Here is a 24,570-nt window from a genome sequence, read left to right as displayed (position 1 = left end):
AATGTTGTCATTGTCAGTGACCAGTCCAGTCGGTTTCGGTATTGGCTATTGTAGCCTGTTATATTTCGGTGATTCCAAGTTTCCAAGTATTTAAGTATATATTCTTAAAATTGACATTTAAATAAAAACAATAACAATAACATTTAAGTTACTAATTGTGAATATCCGTGAAAAGTTATCACAGTGACTCACAAATGTGTGTTGGATGATTAAAAAACAGTGAATATTATAAATAATAAAAAAAACTCTGTCAACAATAGCAGGTGAGGATAAAAATACTAAAAATGACCATACATACATACATCTACATAATATGATCCTGAATATAATGTACAATAATAATAACTGTAAGTAAATAAAATAAGACGTACAAGCTTTTTAAAATTACAATGTATAAAGAAGTATATTGTCTTTATATTTATGTGGATATACACAAAAGACACCAATTGTAATGCATGATTCCATACAATCTCCGTATACATAAATATATGACACTGCAGATACAAGCGTATCTACCAAGTATACAATCTGAGGCACGCGGATACGCTGCTTATGTTTTATTATTTATTATATAATTTATAATACAAAAAAATAACATAAAAAATTTTTTAGAACCGTGAGATTAATTTATTGCCTGTTTGCGTACACCTTTATCATCGGATTCGTCATCCCGAGTATTAACATCATCATCATCATCATCATCATCATCATCATCATCATCATCATCATCATCATCACCGTAAACAACTTGATCATCATCATAATTTACGCGTTCGTTAGCGTGAACATCATCTTCAGCTTGAACAGTTTTTTCACGCCGGAATCTAATTGGTTGCAGGCTGCTCCACTGGAGAAAACTGAGCTCTCGGCGACGGGCTTGGGTCTCCTCGTCGATCTTGTTAAGAAGAATAGGACCAGTGACCATCATTATGATCGCTCCCAGGGGCGCTAGAAACAGAATAGCTACCACTGACATCCTGACGATATCCGTAGCCAGGGACATCGTTTCTGGATGGTCAATCTGTTCAGCACTCTCAAGTGCCAACGGCGCCAGTGTGGCCTGAAATCATCCCCAGTTAATTTCGTATGTACTTTGTTATACTAATTTATATTCATGATTTGTAATTAATAATTGATAATTGATGATGACAATTAATAATTAAGCGGTACAAAGTAGTATGCTAAACATGGAATTATTTACCGAGTGGGCACACAGCAGGGAGCGGATAAAAATTAATAAGCTTTAAATGGAACGCGGAAAATCGATAGAGCTATATAACGCCGAGTGAAAAAGCAATTAATATGTTAGCGTGTATGTTAGTTTACTCAATTGCGCTGAGCTTCGTTGGCTCTATATTCTATTTTAATTGATATGCTATGTATTCTAATTGACATTTATTTATTTTATCTATAGGCACCCAGATAGATAATTAAATATGTAGGTGAGTATGTACCTCAACCTCTGACTGGACTGTTCATTTTTAATAGCCGTGGTAATTAATAATGACCGATAAAATCGGGTATTCTCGGCTAGAAGCCCAAATTTTTTTTTTTTTTTTGGTCCAGATAAAAAATATTTTTTTGTCCCTGTTTTTCTGACGTTCGGAATTTTTTAAAAATATAAAAAAAATTTTTTTTTTTTAAAAAGCTTCGTAGTGCAATACTACAGTATCTAAAGAAACTCTGTGTAAAATTTCAAGTGAATCGGTTGTGTAGAACTTGAGATATCATGCACACCGTTTTTAAAAAAGTAATTCTGAGAAAAACGCGCTTAAAGTTTTTTAAAAAAAATCGATTTTTTCGAATTTCTAAACGAGAATAATCCCTTAAATTAATTTACCTGAAGGCTGCCTTTTGGTAGCCACGCCAACGCTACAAATATTCGTTCTTTCATGGTGAAATTGGTTCCTTGGGTGGAGAGAATTGCGGTCGAGCTTCGTATCTGCGAAAATAAAAGTTTTGAAAGAAATTTTGTTAAATAAAATCGATGATGATGGTGTGCGTTAAATATAGAGTTGTTAAAGGTTGTGTGTTGAAGGGCAAAGTAACGGTTCAGCCAATGTGAGGATGGTATAGTTTTGTAGTAAAGCAAGAGAGAAGAGAGAAGAGTGAAGAGTGAAGAGTGAAGAGTGAAGAACAATATAATCCGGTGGAGAGAAAAGGAAGAAATGGAAGAAGCTATACTATGGATGGATACGTATGAATACGTATAAGGGAGTGAGATGGAAAAAAACCCACGACAGCAGCTGTATGGGGTAGGTAATGGCCTGGAGCATACACAATACCTAGTGTGGAGTGTGGAGTAAGAGAGACTTGACGCCCATATTTCTGCTCCTTGCAATACGTTTTGAATTATACACACTGAGCAGGATGGGTTTGCGCTTATCATTCCCATGGGTGATATATAGCCGTAAATCGATGACACGCGACTGCTATGCTACTGTTTTGTGTCGGTGATGCTCTATAATACTCACCAGAAGCCCCAGGAGAATACAGGAAATATGGAGCCCAAATCGTTGTGACGACCATAGCGTTAAGTCCATTTCGGCACCAATTACTCCCAGCAGAATGGGCTGCATAAAGTGCCATATGAAGAACAGCGTTTTTTGGAATGGCCTTACGTTGAAGGGATTCCCGGAAAGTTGCTTCCAGCAGGAACTTGCGACAAATGACATACACATTGTCGCCAGATAACCACCGCCGGTTTCAGTCATCATACTTGCCCCAGAAGTGAACATTAACGAGCCCATTATCAGACCCGCTATGCGATAAAATGTTACGTATTTCTAGAAAAAAAATTCTTCCGTTGGTATATTCGTGGGTGAATTTTTTATAGAAAAAAAAAAAAAGTATGGATGATTTAAAATAGTTTTGTTTATCTAGTTCAAGTCGAATTACTTTTATGATTACATTTAATAGTTTAAAGTTGTATTTAATTTTTATCGTGTAAAGTACCCGCGGGTAATAAAGCCTAGTTGAGGTATTTTGTAATAAAAAAAAAAAATATCGATAAATTTTGATGTTAATTATCGTTTGAGAAAAATTTTTATGAAATATTAACAAAAAATGGTTATTTTTAATACAGAAAAAAAAACTAAATTAAATGTTTAAAGTGTATCAGGATTATAAGGCCTATTTTTTAATAATTAAATTTATTACTTTTTAAATTATGCTGTAATTATTGATTTTAAATACTGAAAATGTTTAAACTATCCATTTTTTGTTAATATTAATTAAAAAAAAAAAAAATCTACTTGAATAATAATTAACGTAAAAAAATTGTTAATTCAATATATTTTTAATTTTACCACAAATATTCCTCATTCAAACCGGTACTTAACTTTTTTCTCAGTGTTTTAAAATTACCCTTAAAATTGAAACAATAACTGCTGTTACGTCGGAATATATAAACTAAAATACGTATGAGTAAAAATATGTAAATAGTTACCGCATTTCGGTGAGGTAAAAAACCAAATATAAATCCTAACGCTACTCCAACTAAAAGTCCAACAACAACGTCCCGTAATCCTCCTGGTATATATTTCCAGAAGTTTTTTCTACCATCTGTATGAAAGAGTACATATTTATTTATAGTAACTAGATGTATGAAGAGAAATATATATACACATGTACAGAAGAATAAAATATAAAAGACGTAACTAGGATGATATGAGGTTACCTTCGCTAAACACAAGGGTGAAGCATATTGAAAACATTGAAATCACGTGTATGCTATCAATAGAAGTCGCTGTCGAAAGGATACCAGCTAGATCTTTATCTTCGCCGTAGCCCTTTTCAGCTAATGCCAGTATACAATTGACAGTAACGACGGGTGACAGCCCGGTCATAATGGTTCTGCAAATTACCATTTTCATTTCAATAATGAATGGCTTCGAGCAATGACGTCAAAGCCGGTGTGTGTATATATAGATTATTAGCTGATAGCTGATATAATACAGGTAGAGTAATGATAATAATACACACTAGTTACTAGCTGGAATTATATATGTATAATTCCAGATATTATAATTTAATTGAATAATTTGTAGTGTTACCCGGCGAGGAATGACCAATCCCAGGGATACTGAAGAATAAATCTGCTGCATAGGCCAATAATTATTATTTCAAACGTTGACGGAAGAAGTCCCAGCATCAGCAGAAAAAGAGGCTGGCTTCTCAACGCAGTGGTTGTCAGCTGGAGACCGCCTCTGATCATCAGAAAAGTTACGCAGAAGGTCCGTATCTTGGTAGTGGTTTTCAGGGGGATGTGGTCGTGAATTTTGTAAAATCCACTGCCCCGGAAAATAATTCCTGCGAGCAGCATACCAAACACTGGCGGTATATGGAGGAACGGGATGTACGTGAGACTCCAACCGAGTGCGTAGGCGACCACTACCAGCCAGAATAAACCGAATAAGGACCCGCCCGGCAGCATTAGCTCGCTCATCAGGAAGTACAGTGTTGAATAGGTCACTGCCACTAATATGAGGCTTGTCAATAACCACGAAAGACTCGACCAGGTGACGCAATTGTAAGGCACTGTAATGCAACTCGATATTGGATTGTAGATCCAGATGTATCGAAGTCGAGAGTGGCACCAGAGCGCTCTTCCACAACAAGTTTCTTCCTCCGGGTAGCTCCGGGGTTCATCCTCAGGTTGTCTCTGTAATCTACTGATAATTTTGTTTAAAAAAAAAATTTTTAACAATTTTAATTAAGAAATTACATTGTATCTTTTGAACTATTGACATTTTTAAAGATTTAAGCTAATCCCGATGTTACACTCATCAAGACCTTTCATTTGAATACCCACATCATTTTTTCATATATTTATATATATTATATATATGTATATATGAAAAATATATGAAAATGCATGTGGGTACTCAAATGAAAGCTCTTGATGAGTGTAACATCGAAATGAGCTTATATTTTTAAAAACGTCAACAGATAAAAAAGAGCATTGCAAATTAACAAAAGTCATTATTTAATAATACAAAATTTTATTATTTTTTTTTTTTTTTAATCAAATTAATTTTTTTATCAATGAAAAAAATTTTAAGCAACATTTAAAAAAATTCATAATAAATCTGTAATTGGAAAAAGGTCATGTAATTGTAATTTTAATGAGAAAATTGGCAATTAAATGTCAGCGATATTAACTTGTAAACTATCGTATTAAAAGGTTAAAATTACCAAATTTAACTGGTAATTGACAGATGTAATTAATCGCCGAAAAACATCTCAGCAAAATTACTTTTTCCAATTACCCCAACAATTTTTTTTCAAATTTATCACCAAAAGCATAACACAATTATGACATTCCCAGAAAAAAAGCCTCGGGAAGTATCTAATCGTTCTCAAAGCCCTTTGAAATGGTCCCCATAACCAAACCTCGTGATCAATTAACGTGATTAATGTAAGTGTTATATATAAAATAACAAAAATCTAATAAAAATAAAACACCTGAAATCCTCTTCGACGATATCTATTGTCTCGTTTATTTCAACGGTCACTCGTCGTTCCATTTGATTAGCGATTTAACCAATAAACATTTGTCATTTCATCCTTTATTTAAATATTATTCAATCAATTGTTCCGTCCTCATAATCTCATTTGACATTTAATCAAGCTTCAATTTTTTTTCTACTCACACACACACACACACACACACACACGCGCGCGCGCGCATACATTTACATATACATATTTACGTCTTGAAGCATCAACATCTACATCGACAAATTGCAGCAACAGCTGGATGGATTCAACCCTCGTATATTTATAATATCCCAAGTCAAATCAGGGATAACTGAAAAAAGAAGAAAGAAAAAAAAATGAATAACTTGTCGTGGAATATATAAAATAATAAAAGTAAGAGGCAGAGGGACAAATAAGAGGGAAAAGAGTAACTACCTTGAACTTTTCATTTCTTCATCTTCAGTCTCTACAAATTTATTCCGGTATATTTTGTTTTCCATCATTTATCATTCATTTTACATTTATATTTATACCTATATACATAAATATTTACCTTTCTGTTTATTTAAACTTTTGTTTATTTGTTTAGCAACAATACCACTCGGGTTGTCCTCCCTGCTCAGACTTTATTCGGATTAGGAATCAGGCTTCGAAGTATAGATATATCTCCAAGTCCGGGTGAAATCCCTCGAGTATTCTATCCACTGCGCGCAAGCTTCGTCTTCGTCTTGGCCGTATCCGTAATACCATAGTAATAGTAATAGTAACAGTACTATATTCTCTTGTACAACTTCTACTCTTGTCTATCCACCGTCAGCGGGTGTTGGCGCACCTTTTTGTAGATCCCTCGCGCCGACGCCACCACTTTCACCCACATTACTACATCTCTTCCTCGACAGTGAGAGGCTAAAACCATACCGACCCCCTTGGGGGCTAACAGTCTTCTCTGAACGCTCGTTGCCGTCGGTATACCCTCGCTATTACTATCTACTAAGATTACACCAACACTACCACGATAATCGGTGATCGTTGCATCGGTAACGTGAGTGTTTTGTGTGTCCTTTCACCCCTGTCCAGGTTTAGGGACAGCTCCAAGTCACGTAATTCCTGTTTAATTATTTTCGGATATAACTTTCAACATTTGGGGTTTCCTAAATTGACCGTCACCTGCTTGTGTGTGTGTGTGTGTGTGTTTTTTTTTTATTTTTATTTAATTGTGAATGCTAAAGTTGTCACCTGCTGTTAATGTTTCAGAATAAATCCTGTCCTCTGTTTATTTCACACTGATCCTTTGTCCTGGTCCTGGATGAGGATAATTTAACAGATCACGTGTCGCAGTTCGGAGTTAGTGAATAGACAAGATTGTGCATCTGGAAGATTTAAATTGATGGAGAATATTATGCTGAGTATCAAGAAAAGATAACTTTAGGAAACGTCAGCGACTATTAAAAAGGTAATTTTTTTAACGTTTTAATTTAATGATAAATTTTAGTCTTAGCTGTTTTATACTTTACTAAGTAATAGGTGGATAGGGTATGAAATATATTTGTCTGGTAATTAGTTATACGAGGGATAAATTATGCAGAGGAAGAATAGGAATGAAAGTAGTGGAAAACGTAGGGAGCTTGAGTATAGAATATGAGTGAAATAAACAGAAAAAAAAAAAGGTAAATAAAAAAAAAAATAAGAGAAGATATTATATGATATGAAGAGAGAATAGAGATGAAGAGAGTGGTACTCAGCAGCATCGAGTAAAATGGAGCCTTTTGAAAGTTTAATATCGCTCAAGTGTACCGTACGAAAACGTCGATATCTATTTTCGTTTTGGGCTAGTGTAGCGCACAAGTCACTACTCCGACAAGTCCGACAAGTGAATTTAAGGTTATTCAACTTACTCATTGATCGTTTTGTTACGGAGATGATATTATTTTTACTCTACTACACTTTTACAACTGAGCTTGATGAAGAAAGGAAAGGGTCAAGGAACACAGAAACCGGTGATTAGTCCGGGTGTATCATAAGCAGTCGTTATCGGTGTAATAACCTAATACACTAGTATATAGTTGAATAAACGGTGTGACGTTTGTAATAATCCGTCAACCCCAGACTCGGCAGACTAATGCCCACGGATTGCGCTTATAGAACGATTAACAGCCACTCCTAATTCTGTTTCACCTCCCCTGGTCTTGATCTTCAGTCAGGAAACAAAATAATAATCAAACGGGTTATCGAACAGTGTAATGGAAAATTTGACGACAATCTAATTGAAATCCCCGATAGCTGGCAAGTGCTTTCGGGTTTGGTAGGACTATTAACCACTCGGATAATTTATTTCGAATGATGCAGATTGTGCCCGGCAGCGTCTTGTTAAAAGTAATAAAAAATCTCGAGTCACTGGCTCGGATAGATGCCTGAAGGGGATACCGATATTTATCTGGATACTCTGTGCTATATATGCTGTATAAAATGCCTTTTTTATGGCTAGGCACTAGTCGGGGCAAGGGTCTTATTGCTGGATAGAAGCTACAAGATAAATTCGTGGCAACACGCAAGATATATTAAGCCAGATTTATTCGCCGAGGTTAATAAATCATTCTTCGCTTTTTTTTTTTTTTATTTTTTTTACCGTTAGAAAATTTTAATAACTTACTTCTTGTTACTATTACGAGCACCACCCTGTAATGACCTTAGAAATTAGGGCAATATGCTGGTATGGTTTGGGTTGTTTGTTATTATACAACCAAGAAACCACTTAGCGTTAAATAGTGATTAATATACGATCAATATATCGGAATCTGGTTTCGGTCGCTATTTAAGCAGCTGGTTATTTTTGTCATTATGTTATTATTATTATTATTATTATTATTATTATTATTATTATTATTATTATTATTATTATTATTATTATTATTATTATTATTATTACTGGCGGTATTGTTATTATTGTTGAGGGTATGGATTGTGTTCTTGAAAGGCCGGGGAAGGCTAAACAATGCTAAATAATTCACTTTTGTTGACACCTAAAGGTTGTAATAAGAAAGGCGAAAGATTTATTTTAATTCTTTGGGGAAATTAAAAATATTGTTTAATTTAAATTGAAAATTTTTTTAGAATTATTTATTGTCTCTATGGAATTGTTTGAAGATTTATTCTGATCAATATTGGTTAATTATGAAATGACACTTTGTATCACTTCAGTAATCTTCATCAATTATTCAAATCTATTAAAAAGTGATCATGTATAATTGACAAAATGTTTAAAAATTCACTTTGTTAAATTCATATTAAAAGAGATAATAATTTTAAATTGTTTAAAAAAGGGATAAAGAGATTCAAAGTAGATTACAATAATTTAAAATTAAATTTATACCTAATAAAAAAAAATATAATGCTATTGACAAAGAGAATAATAATAATAATAATTATCCAATTGGTTAAGAGGATGCAAAAAAATTTAAAATACTAGTTACATTTACGCATTTATTATTATATTGGATTTTACAATCGCTTTGGGCATTGTAATGAAATAAATAACGAAGATGATGACGGTATAAATGAATATTTAATTTTTAAATTATAATTTAAAACAACCACGAAAACGAAGAGCAGATTACAATTCAAATAATTTCCGGGTGGTTAAAGGATGCGGTATCAGGAGTTAAAATAGTTGTTAGCAAATCGATTGCAATTTTGTTGTGGATATTTTACAATTGCCTTAGGCGCTGTTACAAAATTTATCGCGTATCACGGAATAATAACAAAGTTAAATAACAAATCAAACTTCATTTATAAACTGGCAACAACCCTCGTTTGCTTAAACGCAGTTTTGCTTTACACATCATGCTATTAGACATGTTTAATAATAACTATTTTAGTGTTATAAATTATTCAATTCTGGGGTGAGTTCAGGTATTTAATGTAAAGCTAACTTTGAAGAATTTTTTAAAATTAATTGCAGAATATTGAGAGAGACTTAAGATATTTTTTTTTTTAATATTTATTTATTTTAAGTGTAAAAAAAATTTTAAATATATACTATTGACTTTTTTACAGATATAAGCTCATCCCGATGTTACACTCATCAAGACCTTTCATTTGAGTACCCACATCAATTTTTTATATATTTATATAAATATATATTATATATATATGTATATATGAAACATATATCAAAATGCATGTGGGTACTCAAATGAAAGCTCTTGATGAGTGTAACATCGGGATGAGCTTTTATCTTTACAAATGTCAATATTTAAGAAAGTACAGTGCAATTTAACAAAATTAATTATTTAATAAAGCAAAATTTTATTTATTTATAATTTAAAAGTCACGTAGTGGTTGGTAGTTATTATTATTCTAGATTTTTGGAAAGTTGAAGCTTGATAATAATAATAACTTTTACCCTAAATAAAAAATATTGATTTCCATCAAAAATTTAGTATGACTAATAGTTATGGTTATGAATGCCCATTCAAACCTCCGGATCCAACATTTTCCCCTTAAGTATCGATTTTTAGCCTCGAACTCTAACATATTAACAATAAAAATGTGGCTATTACGTTCTAATGAAAGATTTGTAGACACCAGTGAAATATACCTCGTCTCTCCCACTTCCATTTAGTTTAGTGTGAACAAATGAGACGTTTTAATAAGCTGTCGTAAGAGAAACGGTAAAAAACAAAACTGTAAGTGCCTGCCGCGGAACAATAGTCTCGCAAGTCACTAGGCGATGAAGGATAATCCCATCAGGGTCCGTAATCTCGCGTGCGCTTTTGTTACTGCCAGAGAGTAAAGAGTGTGTAAATATAAAGGTCCCTTTTCCCATATATAACCGAGGCAAGCCCATACCGGGTCTCCAGAATAAATACAGTATAACAGTGTATAGCTGATGGGTGAGAATTGAGAACTGAAAAGTGAGGGCTGTGGGCTGACTTGAGCGTGAACAAGACTGGTAAAACGAAACTAAATAGAACTACAACAGAGAGAGGTGATTTGGTATAATTGGTCCCTCATCTATCCTACGATACAATAGACACCAAGTACAACGAAAGACCGGAGAGATAGGAGAGATTCAGAGGAGGATACAAAGCGTCAAGTGCATTTCCCGAACCACGCCAGAAGGATACAGCTAACGAGCTTTTGCTCCTTCATCTTCTTTTCCTCTTCTGCTCTTCTGTTATCTTTTTTCAGTAACCACTCTCTCTCCGCCTTCCACTCTCATCCAATCGTTATACTGCCTAATAACTGATAGAAACTCGAATCCTGAATTAATCCTTGCATTTTTCATCTACTTGCCCAAGCTTACCTTCTGCTTATTCTATATATAAATGCCCCCATACCCATACCCATCCCCATTCTCAGTCCTCAATCCTCGATATTCTAAAATATCTATATCTATGTTGATGCGCTCGTAAATTTCTCGACGCCTCATTCCACTTGCATTCTCTCGGTCTTTCCGCTAGCTCCTGGCATCAACATGCAGATAAACCCCTTCATTTCCACACGACATGCGCTGCATATGCAAACCCATCAGTGAAGATATAAACCCCGTCAACGGACCCGCCACCCTCTCCCTTCCCAGAATCAATCAATTCGTATCAATTTTGGATAAAACATTGAAATCTCCGATATGCGAGACGCCGCGGAGTAAGCCGCTCCGATCGACACAAACTTTCTCTCCCTTTTCTTCTTTTTGTAACTATAAAAATAGTTTTCTTCACAAGTTATAGGAAGAAATTTTTACAAGTTTGCTATCTGCGTTTTATGATGTTTTTATTTTTATTATCAGTCATGAAACTATTTATTGTTATGATTATGGATATATAATATTTTACATAAAGTTATCTTTAGTGTTGAAGTAATGGTAATTACTCAATATTATGTTGTGACTAATAACATGATAATTATTCATATTTTCTACAAGTTGTTTATTATTCCATTTTTTATGAATAATTTTTTAATTATTTTATATTTTTTGATAGTATTTAGTTATTTTTCATAATTATTTATGAAAAATAATTTTTTTTTTTTTTTTGAAGTTTAAATTTCTTCAATAAGTTTTTTGCATTTCAGATAGAAATTTTTTAAGTTGTCAGAAAATGTTCAAAATATATTTTTAAAGTAATTCGGATAAGTTTTATGATATTTTAAAAGAAAATTTGAACTAAGAACATCATTTTGAGTTTAATTGTTTTTTTTTTTAATTTTTTTAATAATTTTTAATAGTTTAAAATAATTATATCAAATTCAAAAATTTTTTCCTTGCATAAAAATAATTTCCATTTAAACTATTGATTTTCTCACATGATTTAAAAAAGTACGAAACACATAACATCGTGACTGTCAACCAAATGAATAAAATAACTGGTAGAAAATGATATCCATTTCGGCAGACCGCCAGCTCATTTTCAAGAAGACAATAGTGTGTCTGGTGGGATAAAAATTTATAAATGTTCATGGGAATTTATCGCCAGCTAAATACGCAATTTTATGAATAAATATATAAATGTATGTATGTATATGTGAGGGGATCTGGATCAAAATAGCATGTATAGGATGTAAAGAGATAGGTGAGATAAGGTATATAAGTATGTTTACCGAATAAAGGTCCAATTGAGAGCTGATTTCGGCGGAGCTTTCTTCCCCTTTCTGTTCGTGCTGTATAAATACGATTCCGTGGATAGGAGTTTTCCCTACACGGGTATAAATGCCTTGTGCCTGGCCCCGACGTCACACAGCACACAGCATTAAATCAGCAGGGTTCCCAAGTGCCCATAAAAGCTGCAGAGCGACGAAAATCCGAGCTAAGAACCCACCCGGGGTAGAATAGCACAGGGAGGGAAAGTATCGTCGTTTCGAGGGTGAGTAGACGACGGCCAATCGATTTTCGGATTGATACTACGACAAAACCAAGTTCATGCTCTTCTCTATACTACCAGTCGGAGTTTTATTTATATTTGTAGATAGAAGGGTGGAAATATTTTTAGCTTCTGTCGAAAATATTTGCAGAGGTAATTTAAAGCCTTAATAAGTTTTTAATTATTATTTAGTGAGAGGAAAAATTTTTATTGGAATTTTTTTATTTTACTCGGTCGGGATTCGAACCTGGGTCCTCGCATTGAGTATTCATAATTTTTTAAGTCATGAAAATTGCTAAATTTTAACATTCTTTTCTAATTTTTTTGTTGTCTGGACCCATAACCTTTAGATAAAATAAAATTACTAAATTTAACGCACTTAGGAGGATTTTATGAACCTTTTGGTAAATTTTAATATTTTTTTTTAAATAAAATTTAGTACGATAAAATAAAATTTTTAAAACAGACACAATAAAAAATTTTTTCCAAGTCTAAGCTTATAACAAATCAGTTATTTTCTAAATTTCAATCAATTTTATTGAATTTTTTTTTATTACTTTGTTATCTGGGCCCATAACCTTTAGATAAAATAAAATGACTAACTTTGACGCATTCAGAAGGATTTTATGAGTAAATTTTAACATTCTCACAAATAAAACCAGCTAAAATAAAATAAAATTTTACACCTAACGGCTTAAAAAACTTTTTTATCCGAAAGATGATGAACAGTCAGCTTTTAAAAATTCAATCAATTTTATTGAGCTCAAAGATAATATTTTTTTGCAACACTCCCTCGACACCCGTTACTCACGCCGGTGTACGTATATAATAACTATCTCTGGACTTTTATTAAACCATTACATTTCGCTGGCTCGAATGTATGAACCGTGTGTGTTCTTGCCGGTCGTTACTCACCGCGGGCGAACATGCACTTACTACACTCATTTGGACATGGACATGGCGCCTCTGTACGTATATATTCGTACAGAGAAGAGAGTAACTACTCGAACCTCCAACTCCAACTACTCTCAACTCTTTACTCGAGGAGTAGTACCGCGACGAGTTGACGACGAGGCCCTGAAGAGCATTATACACGAGCAGTAACCGGCACGCTACGGTCTGCCGCAGATTATCGGGCCACGGTGAGCTTGTTCTACTACTTAGCTTCCATCCGCGAATCATTCGAAGCTTATCCGTCAACCGTGACCATGTCGTAATCGTAACAGCTTTGGCTCGTCTCTGTCTTCTTTTATTTTTAGTTTCAGTTTTAGCTTCGCTGTAAACCGCGATCGGGATCAACTGTGTCAGTGAATCGTGTGTGATCGATCCTGCATAAAATCAAATGAAACATATACTGCATACTGCAGTCTCATGGATCGACAGCCGCGTTATTTTATGTGACACTTTGCCGTTTTGTGCTTGATTCACCGGAAAATTTACATTCTGGATTAATTTTTTTTTTTTTTTCAATGTACTCGTTGTTACACTTGCGGTAAATGTAAGTTTTAGAAAATTTATGACTTTATTTTTGCAAAAATTAGTTTTTAGCTCGTTGCAATAAAAATTTATTTACTTAGTTTTGAAATAAAAGAGAGGTAGTTAAATTAAATTAAGAAATCATCAAAATTTGTCTATTTGTTTGAAAATTGTGAATTGTTTTAGAAAAAAAAAATTTTTCAAAAGTTGAAAATTTTTTTTAACTAAAAAAAATTAAAAATGAATTTTTTAATTTTTTTTTTTTTTTTTTTTTGAAAAATTTATAAAAAAATATTAAAATAATTTTTTTTTCAAACGAAAAATTAAATTTTCTGACTTATTTTGTAACAAGATTTTTTTTTTAATGTATAAAAAATATTTAAATTATATCAAGATATTTTTTTATAAAAGAAAGAATTTTTATAAATTTTTAATTAATGATTTATAAACTCGCCTTGACGGAAAACAAATTAAAAAAAAAATCGATAACTATTTATTTAGACAATTACCAAAAATTCGGCTTTCAACCTAAATAACTTCGGATAATGAAAAGAACTGTAGTTACTCCGAAGGGGAGAAGAATAAAAGTTAAAGATAAAAAGAGCTTTATTTTTATGTACTTAACAGAGCTTCTGTTATTTACCAGTATTTGATTTCTGGCAATTTTAAAGATGTTCAAAGTTCGTATCTTCGATGCTCAATAGACATTCATGAAATTTCGTACACTGGGCAGTTGCCCAAAGAATTTTGTCAAGTTCAAGGATGAGTTAAGTTTGTTAATTATAGATTCAAATGGTCATTTAAATTATTCAAGCAATTGTTAACATTATTATTTCAATCTTCGCATAAAAATATTCAAAGTTTAAAAAGGAATTTAATTTTTTTTTAAAGAAAATCTTTTCTTTAAATTTTTATTCTGCAATTTTTCACTCAAGTAAACTTCTTTAGATTCCATTATCTAAAAAAATTCACTAATATAACTCAAGAAAATAAAATAGTCCCACAAAATGAACCTTCCACTCGGTTGGCATTCCTTACAATAAATACACCCCCAAAACAAGAGCAAAAGCTGATTGTTTTAAAGCATTAGGTAAGCCGTTAATATTCTAGTGTTTTGGTATCCAGGTGATGTTGTTCCTTCCCTGAAACTAAAATTTCCAAGGCTCTCAGGCGTTATAGGAAAACGCATTAAGTCCGTATGAAATGCTTTTTAAGTTTCGAAAATTTTTTACTATTTTCAAGCTAAAGTTCTGTTTAATTTTAATAATATGAAAGGAATAAAGTTTCTTGGTACCTCAACTCTAGAGTACCTCCTACAATATACCTACAATATCTGTATATACCGCATTGAAATACACAAAAGTGTCTCTCAATTTATCTTAAAGTAAAGTTGTTGTAAATTTGAAATTCTTCTTTGGCCGTAATGGAGGCCAGTCAGATAATACAATTCTCAGACTCTCCTCAATCCAAAGAAGAGTATACAGTTCTTTGCATTCGCATTCGAGCATAGACTGCCTGGAAAACTCCTAAGAAAGCTTCGTGACTATGACGTCAACTTGATACTTTGTCGCTTATCCTTATACTTTTCCCTTAAAAAAGCTCTCTTGCTCTGTTATGTATACAGTGACGTTAAAAAAAACCGGGAGACGGAAAAAAACGTAAATGAATAAGTGCGCGGGGTCGTTTACCTCTTTCATTCGTATTTTTACTTGTTGACGGGCATTTTTTTATATTTATATTCGATCCAGGAATATAAAGGCTGGATTGTGCTTTTTTTAATAATTTTTTCTGTTCTTTTTTCGGGCCCGGCCGCAGAACTGTCCGGCAGTTGGTTTAGAGATCGATTTCAATTGCCTGCACACATGCTCAATCGGCCATTATTTTTGTAACATTTTTCCCCTTCTCCTTTGCTTCTATTCTATGTCTATTTTATTCAACCCTGCGTTCACTCTTCCATTGTGTTAGTTTTTTTTTTTTTTTTTTTCTATCTCTAATTCATAGCAAGTAATCCACGAGAAAATAATCCAGCTCGTTTAAATCTGAGTCCATTGCAGTTTGATACGCTAATTGTCAACCGAGCGGACGGAAATTTCAGAAAGAAATTCCATCTGTAAAACAGCAACAGTCCGGGAAAAAATTAAAGTTGTTCAATACAAAATCACCAGCGACTTTACTGTCAAGTAAATGGACAATGCATAACAGTGTAACAACAATCCGACTCAGACAGCCGTATTCGTTTAGTCTGGTTGGGCATTTGCGCTTCGCTACGCACGATCGATCCGCGGAATGGAACAGGAGCTCGCGAATTGTATACTCAGCTCGATATTTCAGCTCATTCCAAACCGTACTGACTCTTGTTAGTATATCCTCTTTCTCTCTTAAGCAGAATACGAGCTAGAGCCTATAACCAAACTTTTCGTGGATTTGCCGAATTTCCGGGACTGAATTTCTCCGCGTTGTTTTCGTTTTCCGGTTCCCCGAATCACAACTAAATTAATAGTTGAGAAGCTTTAGAGGAGAAGTAAACTCGATTACTGCTTGTACAAAGTTGCCCCGTTTATTGCCCGTAAAGGTCGCCAATAAAATATAATAACGCAAATGCTCTTTAGAACGGCGATACCACCAACACCAATATCGTACTGTGCAGAAATGCCAACAAACTCTTTCACTCTATTTTATTTTGCAGGGAAATTGTGTTACGGGGTTTTATTTACGCTTGGAATTTTCGCAGAATACATTTTATTTTATCTTAGAAATTTTTTCTCAAATGTTTTTCTTTTTAGTTGCGATAAAAATTGATTTTATTTTTTACCAATCTAAAAAAATTCTTAAATTTGAAAGAATATTTTCAATTTCCAAGCTTATATTTCCTGCTACAAGTGAAAAATGTGTAAAAACTTTTTACAAAAAAATTCTGTATAGATGGAGCTTTTTTCAGCTATAAAGTTTATGCAACGAGTAAAGTGTGTTTGCTGACACACGAGTCTCAGAAAACCTTATTTATTAAGTTTATACATAAATTAAATTAAATAATGACTTTTGTTAAATTGCACTGTACTTTTTTAACTATTGACCTTTTTTAAGATGTAATCTTTGTTTTTATATTAATAAATCAAGAAGACTCTTCAGAAAAATCCCTTCTAAGCACATATAACCTTTTAAAAGGAAAGCAACAGATTTAGGTTGAAGAAACGTAAACTTTATGCTGTGTAGCCTCGAAAAATTTAATACTGGAGATAGAATCTGGGTCTCATTGTGACAGAGGAGCTGAGGAGTGATAGGCATAGTCATAAAACATAGACATCAGGTTAATTAGTAGTCTCATGGGTTTAGTCTTTAAAAGTCTTGTATAGAAGATGATACTTGGCACGTCGATGACATGACATGATTTTTTATCATCCAGCAACTGGCTCTGGTTTTGCTACTGTTGCTGTTGCTGTTGCCAGCTACTGAAAGAGAAATAAAAAAAGAAGAGAAAGGCAAAACAAAAAAGCTGAGCCAAGCAGGGATTCAAGTGTACAAGTGCTCTTTGCTCGGAGCGATCCCCGCCAGAGACGGGTTCTCGTGTTCGCGTACAACAGAAGTCTCATAAACTTTCAGCGTGCCTTTTTCCGTAATCACACTACTGTAGACTCCAGACTACGATTGTACATAGTGCAGTACATAGGCGAGGCACAAGCATAATAGACTAGACCTGTACGGAGTTGCAGTGTGTGTTATATGCTGTATTCTACACACTACACACTACACACTGCACACTGCACCTGAATCCAAGTTCCCTCATTCTTCATAGCATGAAAGTCAAAACTAACAGTGAGTTACCGTAAATCGCGCTTTACTTATATGTTGAATGATGCACGTGAGAAAGGGGCAACCCCGCGAACTAAGGACCGCGGATAATCATCCACTCACCTTTTGCTCCTTTCTTCTATGCTAGTCAATCTAAAACGGTAAAAAATAAGGCGCTGAATAAGAGTGATAAAAAAAAAAAAATAAAAAAAATTTACTTGGCTGGGATTCAAACCAGGATCTTTGTGTTCAAAGTTTCATTTTCTGTTAACTGGGCCCATAACCTTTGGGTCAACATTTTATGAAGTAGAGATTTTTTTTTCATTAACAAAATACGGTTAGAATAGTAAATTTTACTAAATTTTAAGGATTTTTCTCTAGAAACTCCAAATAAATGTTTGAAATTTTTTTTACACTCGTCCATTTAAAGTGAGAAAGAAAAAAAAGTGAGCTACATGATAGAAGAGTGATAAAAAATAAAAAAAATTAATTTGGTTAGAATTCAAGTTTTATGTACGGGGCCCATAACCTTTAGATCAAGACTTTATGACTTAAAAATGAAATTTTTATTCACAAAATACGTGTAACAAGTAATAAGTAAGAAATTTCACTAAATTTGGAGGCTCTTTCTCCAGTAACCGGGAACGGGTGTACGAACTCACTCGACTGACAACAACTTGGACTCTAAGCCACTTTCTTTATTGTGTTCTTTCCTTTTTAAAAAGTCTATTACTATATCTCGGTAGTCCTTTCTTTTCCTAACTGACAATACCGGAAACGAGGTAAAACGTCTGGGCTGGGAATCAGAGGCTTTAAAGACATTTAGCTTCCTGCGATGCAGTTGGCGAAAACGTCCTTTCGTATTCGAATTCCCCATGTCTAGATCTTAACTGGTAACTCTGTATATCTAGACTATGCTCGGAATTGGTCTACATGGACGAACGCCTTCTGAGTGGTTGTGTGGTTTATTGTTGTATACTAAACAGTACAGGTGACTCGGGCAATCCGGGCAACAGTAAACACCAGAAAGACAACAAAGGAACGTCAGAGACACGAAATTAAAGTATAATGAGGAGAAAACTCCGGATCTTATTCATTATATTCTTTAAATTGAAGATGTCTATTTTATATTTTCTCTTTTATTTTTTACCTCAATTTTTGCTTAATTAAGTTATTCATTTAATTCATTGTTGATATTAAAAGTACAGTTGTTTATTATACCTTTCAATTTTAACAATTGTCTGTAGAATTTTAATTATTATCCCAATTCGTCAACAACTTTCATTGTTCAAGTTTTTATTTAATTTTAGAATAATTCTTACAATTATTCAAAATATTTCAAATTTATACACAAAAATTTTAATTATCGTTTAATAAAATATAATTATATTGAATCATTCAATAATAGAAGAGTTTTTTAATTTTTAATAAGCTTTATCAATTGCTAATAAGCAATTTTTTTTAATTGGATGAATAATTAATGAATCATTTGTTAAATTTATTAAAAGTTAATGAATATTAATTAAGTTTTAATAAAAATTTATTTGTGCCTCGAATTAAAAATGAATTTTTTTTATTAATTCGGTATTTTTTAAAGTCAATTAAAATGAATTAATAAAAATGTATACTAAATATCAAAAGTGAGCGATTAAATTCTAAAAATATTTTTAGTTTATACTTTTAATAAATTAATAAATTGTTTCTCGACAAATTAATTTATTAAAAAATAAATTTTTGCACTTTATTCAAATAGTAGATCATTAAAAATTCTCTATTTAATTTTTTTTCAACGAAAAATCGGACGATAATAATTAAAAAGTATAAGTACTCAAAATTTTAAGAAAATTACGAGCGTTCGTAATGAAGATGAAGAAGAAAAAGCAAATTGTTATAGTGAGAGAATGATTTGACGAAGTTTGGACTATTCTTACAATTAGTGACTGGTAAAACTTTAGTTCTGTCCAAATTAACAGAATAATAAATAAAAGTAGACTAAAAAATAACAAATTTTTTTTTTTAATTTTAAATATTTATTATTTTGTGTATTGTATAAATTTATAGAAAAAAAAAAAAAAAACACTTAAAGTTAGCCCTTAACCAACACAATTTTCAATAAAGATTCTTCGGAGTTATATTCGTGTGCTCTCAGAAATATTACGGGAAAATTGGTGTTGCAATTTCACGTTACCAGCTAAAAGAAGTGGATAAAATAAAAAGAGTAATGAGTAGTATGAGAAGTATGAAGAAAATAATAATAAAAAAGAGAATGCTCGTTCCAGACGTGCGTTTTGGATTCGACATGTTTACGAATACGAGTGTGGAAGTTGAGTGTGGGTCGCGGCAGAATAGCGCGTGGGTGGATACGGGTTTACCTTCGGCACTAACAACAACACACTGTTATACGTCGGATGTGCTGTTATATGCAAGCTTTGCTTTACTACATACTCACACTCTCACGTTATAAAGAGCGAGAGGAACAGATAGAGAGTGAGAGCCCTGAAGAGTGGTACAGATAAAGAGGAGAGAAGAGAGAAAGAGTGCTCAGTGGAACACAACAACCATCAACCTCTACATTATACATATTCCTATCCGCCCGAGAAATAAGTTGCGCAATTCCATATGAAACACACGACGCTATTACGTCGCTGTATTTTCGGTGCTCCGCAAATAATATCGAGCCTAGAGAAGATTACGCTGGTGTAATCAACGAATGAAGGGACCTTTATCATTATTAATTCAATATAAAGGTATTTTAAATTAAAAACTCAACACTTTGTGTGTTATGTAGTCTTTATAATTTATATTCATTATAAATAATAGATATTATTTAATTTTAACACCTCTTAAATCTACTCATTGTTTCGCTGGCTTGATTATATTTGGCTGGTTCCGTGGATTTATTTATTGTAAGCTGGAATGGGAACATTAATACGGAAAACGAATTAAACATGGTGTTTTACTGAAATGTGGAATTTTTTTTACCAAAAAAAGTCAACACAAAAAATTTAACTTGATTCGAGAAAAAAAAATTTATTTTAAGGAATTTGATAATTTTAAATTAATAAAATTCACTTGAAGTAAAAATAGTTTCTTTTTTTTAACTAAGAACAATTTTTTTTATCAAAGTGGAAAATTTACTTCTCTAAAAAAAATTTCTTTTGATTTTTTATGATTATTTCTTATTTTTTTTTATACTATTTTATTTTTTTATTGAATTAAATTTTTGTTAAAATTATAAATAGTTTAATTATTTATTTTAAAAAATTAATAAGTTACAAAAAATATTCCTAAAAAATAATGAATATAAAAATTTATTAATTGTACTTTTCTTCTTTTTATTACAAACATTTCTTCTTTCACTTAAATATTATTACCAAACAACTTCTTGTTTAAATTGAATTTTAACTTATTGAAAAATCAGTGTTGATTTCCACCAACAGATTGTGTTACAATAAATAATCTGAAAAATTTTAAACTATGAAGTAAAGAGTAAAGTAAAATAAGGATAATATAATATCAGAATATTGAATCAGGAATAATAACTTCTTGAGTATTATTTAAATCCAAGTGAGTAGAGGCAAACGGATATACATAGATTTGCTGTTAGCGAGATACTGTTACTCAGTACTGCAAGATACTACGGAGTAGAGTTCCCGGACTCGGTAGTGGCAGTATTATATGAGAGCAAAAGAGCCAAAAGTAACGAGTTTAAGTACAGAGCATCGACTTGTACTTTCTCCGGTTCAGTTGGATACTACACCGATGTACAAGTTTAAAGCCTCAACTTAACCAGCTCCTTCGTTGTGTAATCTACACAAGCCAATACTATTATATTATATTCATCATCGTGATACTACGTATATATATATATAACTATAACGTATTATTATATATCAAGCCTGTTCGGAGTAATAGTACCAGTACAGAGTGTGAGTACTAAAGTTATAAGTCCCTGAGAAGTAACTCATAGGCGTTATAAAGCTCATTTTGCCAAGATTTATAACCCTTCCATGTTATATCTACTGAAGATATATTTATAAAGATTTCTTGCTTTAGGATACTTAATTATTGTTATTATTAACAGTTTTTGAAAATTTTAGACATAATAATAATAAAAATAATCAAGTGCCCTAAGCTATAACTAAGTTTAAATTATACACAAAATTAATTAGGTTGCATTCAAAAATCCTCTATCTCTAGATAGATAATTAAGAAATGACCTTGTATCTCGTGAACTATTGACATTTTTTAAGATATAAGCTCATTCTGATGTTACACTAATCAAGAACTTTCATTTGAATACCCACATCAATTTTTCATATTTTTATATATTTTATAAATATGAATATATGAAAAATTTATCAAAATGCATGTGGGTATTCAAATGAAAGCTCTTGATGAGTGTAACATCGGAATGAGCTTATATCTTTAAAAAAGTCAATACTTGAGAAAATACAGTGCAATTTAACAAAATTTATTATTTAATAAAGCAAAATTTTATTTATTTTTGTTTGAAAAAATATTATTAGTATTATTGTTGTTATTATTATTATCATAATTATTTTGTGGAAAATTTAAACTCAATAATAATAATAATAATTGTTCAAAAATTTTTATCTTAGCATAATAATGATTGTTATTGTTATTATTATCATTATTATTGCACTTTCCTCCAATCATGACTAACTGCGTCATTATAACTGTATACAGGGCAGATAAATTTAATCTGCCAATCATGGTATTATCTGGCGTTATGCTGCTTCACTATTGAGAAAGAAGCTATTTCATTATTTTGTTTTAGCTTTGTTTTGCTTTGTTTCTATCAAAATAAGGTCAATTTGCCCGAAAATAGTTTTGTTTTATTTTATATTGTTTACTCTCAATAGACTTCTGAAACATTTGAAACTTTTTTCATAATATATAATCCGGTGTTCGATATATTCTTCTTTTGCAAAAACAATATTAATAAACCAGGCTGTGAGATTAGCTTAAAAAACAGCCAAATGTTAATAATAATAATAAATTATGTATTATATGTATTATGTAGTATTTATGAAACTTTTTCGGGTAGGCGTAGGCTCTACGGGACCTTATAGAGCGACTTTGGTATAATATACATTTATATTTATATTTTATATTTGTATATAAGATATAAAAATGCGAATATCTCGGGGCTACTGAATTTTTATTTTAGCGAAATAAACTTGGACCGCTAGCTGTAAATTGTTGGTCTACACATGTCACGTATTATAATTTATATAGAAACTCGTTGACGCTTGAGCTGTTGGGAAGAATAATTCTGAAAGTTGGATTAAATTGCGTTGTTTTGGTTTACTCTTTGTTTTTAAGCTTGTGAATAAAATAAAGTAAATTACGTGGATAGAAATTACGATGTAGTTTATGGAGAAATAATTTAATTTCAAATTTACACATCGTCGTTTTATCAGAAATTTATGTACTTAATATTAATATTTTTTATTTTGGTAAGAATTAATTTTAATTTTAATGAATTTTATATATTATTGGATAATTAAAAAAAAAAAATATTAGCTTTTATCGTCGATAAAATTAAGCATAAATTATCTAGAAGAAAAACTAAATTTAAAATAACTAATTTATTAAATTGTAATTAAAATTTCGGTCTTATTTCAATGACAGATGTTGAAGAATATAGAAAATGAAGTTAAGAAAAAACTTGCGTTTGATTCTTAAGTTTTATGTAATATTTAATACTAACATCTGTTATTGAAATAAGTATGGATAAAAATCTAATTATAAAAAATTCGTCATACCATATATTTATTTCTTCTTTGTTTTTTATTGAGTTTAGTTGTTTCATGCACTCTATAGCGTGAAACCTATTTACTTTTACCTATGTTAATATTTAAAAATTATTTACTAATTTATGAATAATTTTTATTGAAAAAATTTCAATTAAAAAAAAAATAAAGAAAATTAAAATAATTTTTTTTTTTAATTTGTACTAAACTTTAAAAAATAAAATTACAATTTATTTAAAATTAAATATTTTTCACTCAAAAATTTTAATTAAAAAAAATCAAAACTCAATTTTAATTTCTTTTGAAAAATTTTCAAAAGATTAGATAAAAAATTCAAAACTTAAAATTAAAAATTTCCAAAACTCAAACTCACACCAATATCTTCTAGATATAATATCACTCGATCAATTGACCCATTAATCTCGAGTGACGAAACATATTAGCTATCTCAATCTCACTAAAATTGGCCTTGGTGTCTCAGCCTCGGAATAACCGAGTCTCCATATAATATACTACAAGACATATATTACATATCCATAGAATATACCACATACGATCTGAAAGTTATGTCATAGCCATATTAAAGGCCTGTAAAATATATATAAATTTTCCAGAGCAGCACAATGCAGGCGATACATAACTTGGAGACTTTCGCTGGTAGCTGGTTTCCATATATGTCTCTGTATTGTCCGTTGTTAGCTTCACTCTCCCCGGCTGGAGCATATAGTCAGATTATATATACACATATATATACACATTATATATACAGATTATATATATATGTACCGGATGCGAGACGGGTAGAAAAAGTAATAAGTAAGAGTAAAAGAAGAGTAAAAGATGGAGTGGTAAAAGAGGACAGCGATATTTTCGGAGGGTTTTTTCTTGGTACGATTTTAGTAAGAGGGGTCTGGCAAGGATGTGTGCACCCTCTTTTCGTCTATCATCGCAAAGCTCCCTCCCTTTAAAGCTACACTTACTGTCGGAGTCGGAAGATAAAATAACGGCGGGTCAATTCTGCAGAGTTAAATGTTGAGCCGGTGGTGTTGGTTAGTGTTTCGTTAAAAATTTAAAAGGCAATCACGTGGGTGAATGAGTGTAAGTACAAGTATAAGGGTGTGATGTTGTACTACGATACACAGAGTGAACCTTGAGCTTACTTCTGGTGCTGCCACGAGCACTTGGGC

General features: G+C 31.9%; 2 protein-coding genes across 5 annotated transcripts in view; one reads left to right on the top strand and one right to left on the bottom strand.

Annotated features, from left to right (window-relative positions):
- Positions 1-452: 452 nt before the first annotated feature.
- On the bottom strand, positions 453-5,528 carry LOC141526721 (sodium/hydrogen exchanger 9B1). The gene is made up of 7 exons (XM_074241799.1): positions 5,467-5,528; positions 4,056-4,670; positions 3,680-3,855; positions 3,449-3,564; positions 2,475-2,786; positions 1,841-1,942; positions 453-1,060 (listed from the first exon to the last, which is right to left on the bottom strand). The coding sequence occupies exons 1-7, from the start codon at positions 5,526-5,528 to the stop codon at positions 623-625; spliced, it is 1,821 nt and encodes a 606-aa protein (XP_074097900.1). The 3' UTR covers positions 453-622.
- Positions 944-24,570, top strand: part of LOC141524952 (uncharacterized) — a 61,893-nt gene continuing 38,266 nt past the window's right edge. For 2 of the 4 annotated variants that reach the window (XM_074239156.1, XM_074239149.1), the window contains exon 1: positions 20,213-20,350. In XM_074239156.1, the coding sequence (XP_074095257.1) occupies positions 20,314-20,350 (37 nt within the window). In that variant the 5' untranslated portion in view covers positions 20,213-20,313. Of the gene's footprint in view, positions 1,085-6,735; positions 6,935-20,212; positions 20,351-24,570 lie in introns of those variants that run through there. The other 2 variants (XM_074239165.1, XM_074239176.1) reach the window with 2 other exon arrangements.

The sequence above is a fragment of the Cotesia typhae genome, unplaced genomic scaffold, assembly GCF_013202065.1.
Source record: "Cotesia typhae breed Kobodo isofemale line unplaced genomic scaffold, CoteBio_Ctyphae contig_11, whole genome shotgun sequence".
Taxonomy (NCBI): Eukaryota; Metazoa; Arthropoda; class Insecta; order Hymenoptera; family Braconidae; genus Cotesia; species Cotesia typhae.
The sequence above is the reverse complement of the archived record's forward strand: the minus strand, read 5'-3'. Positions and strand labels throughout refer to the sequence as shown.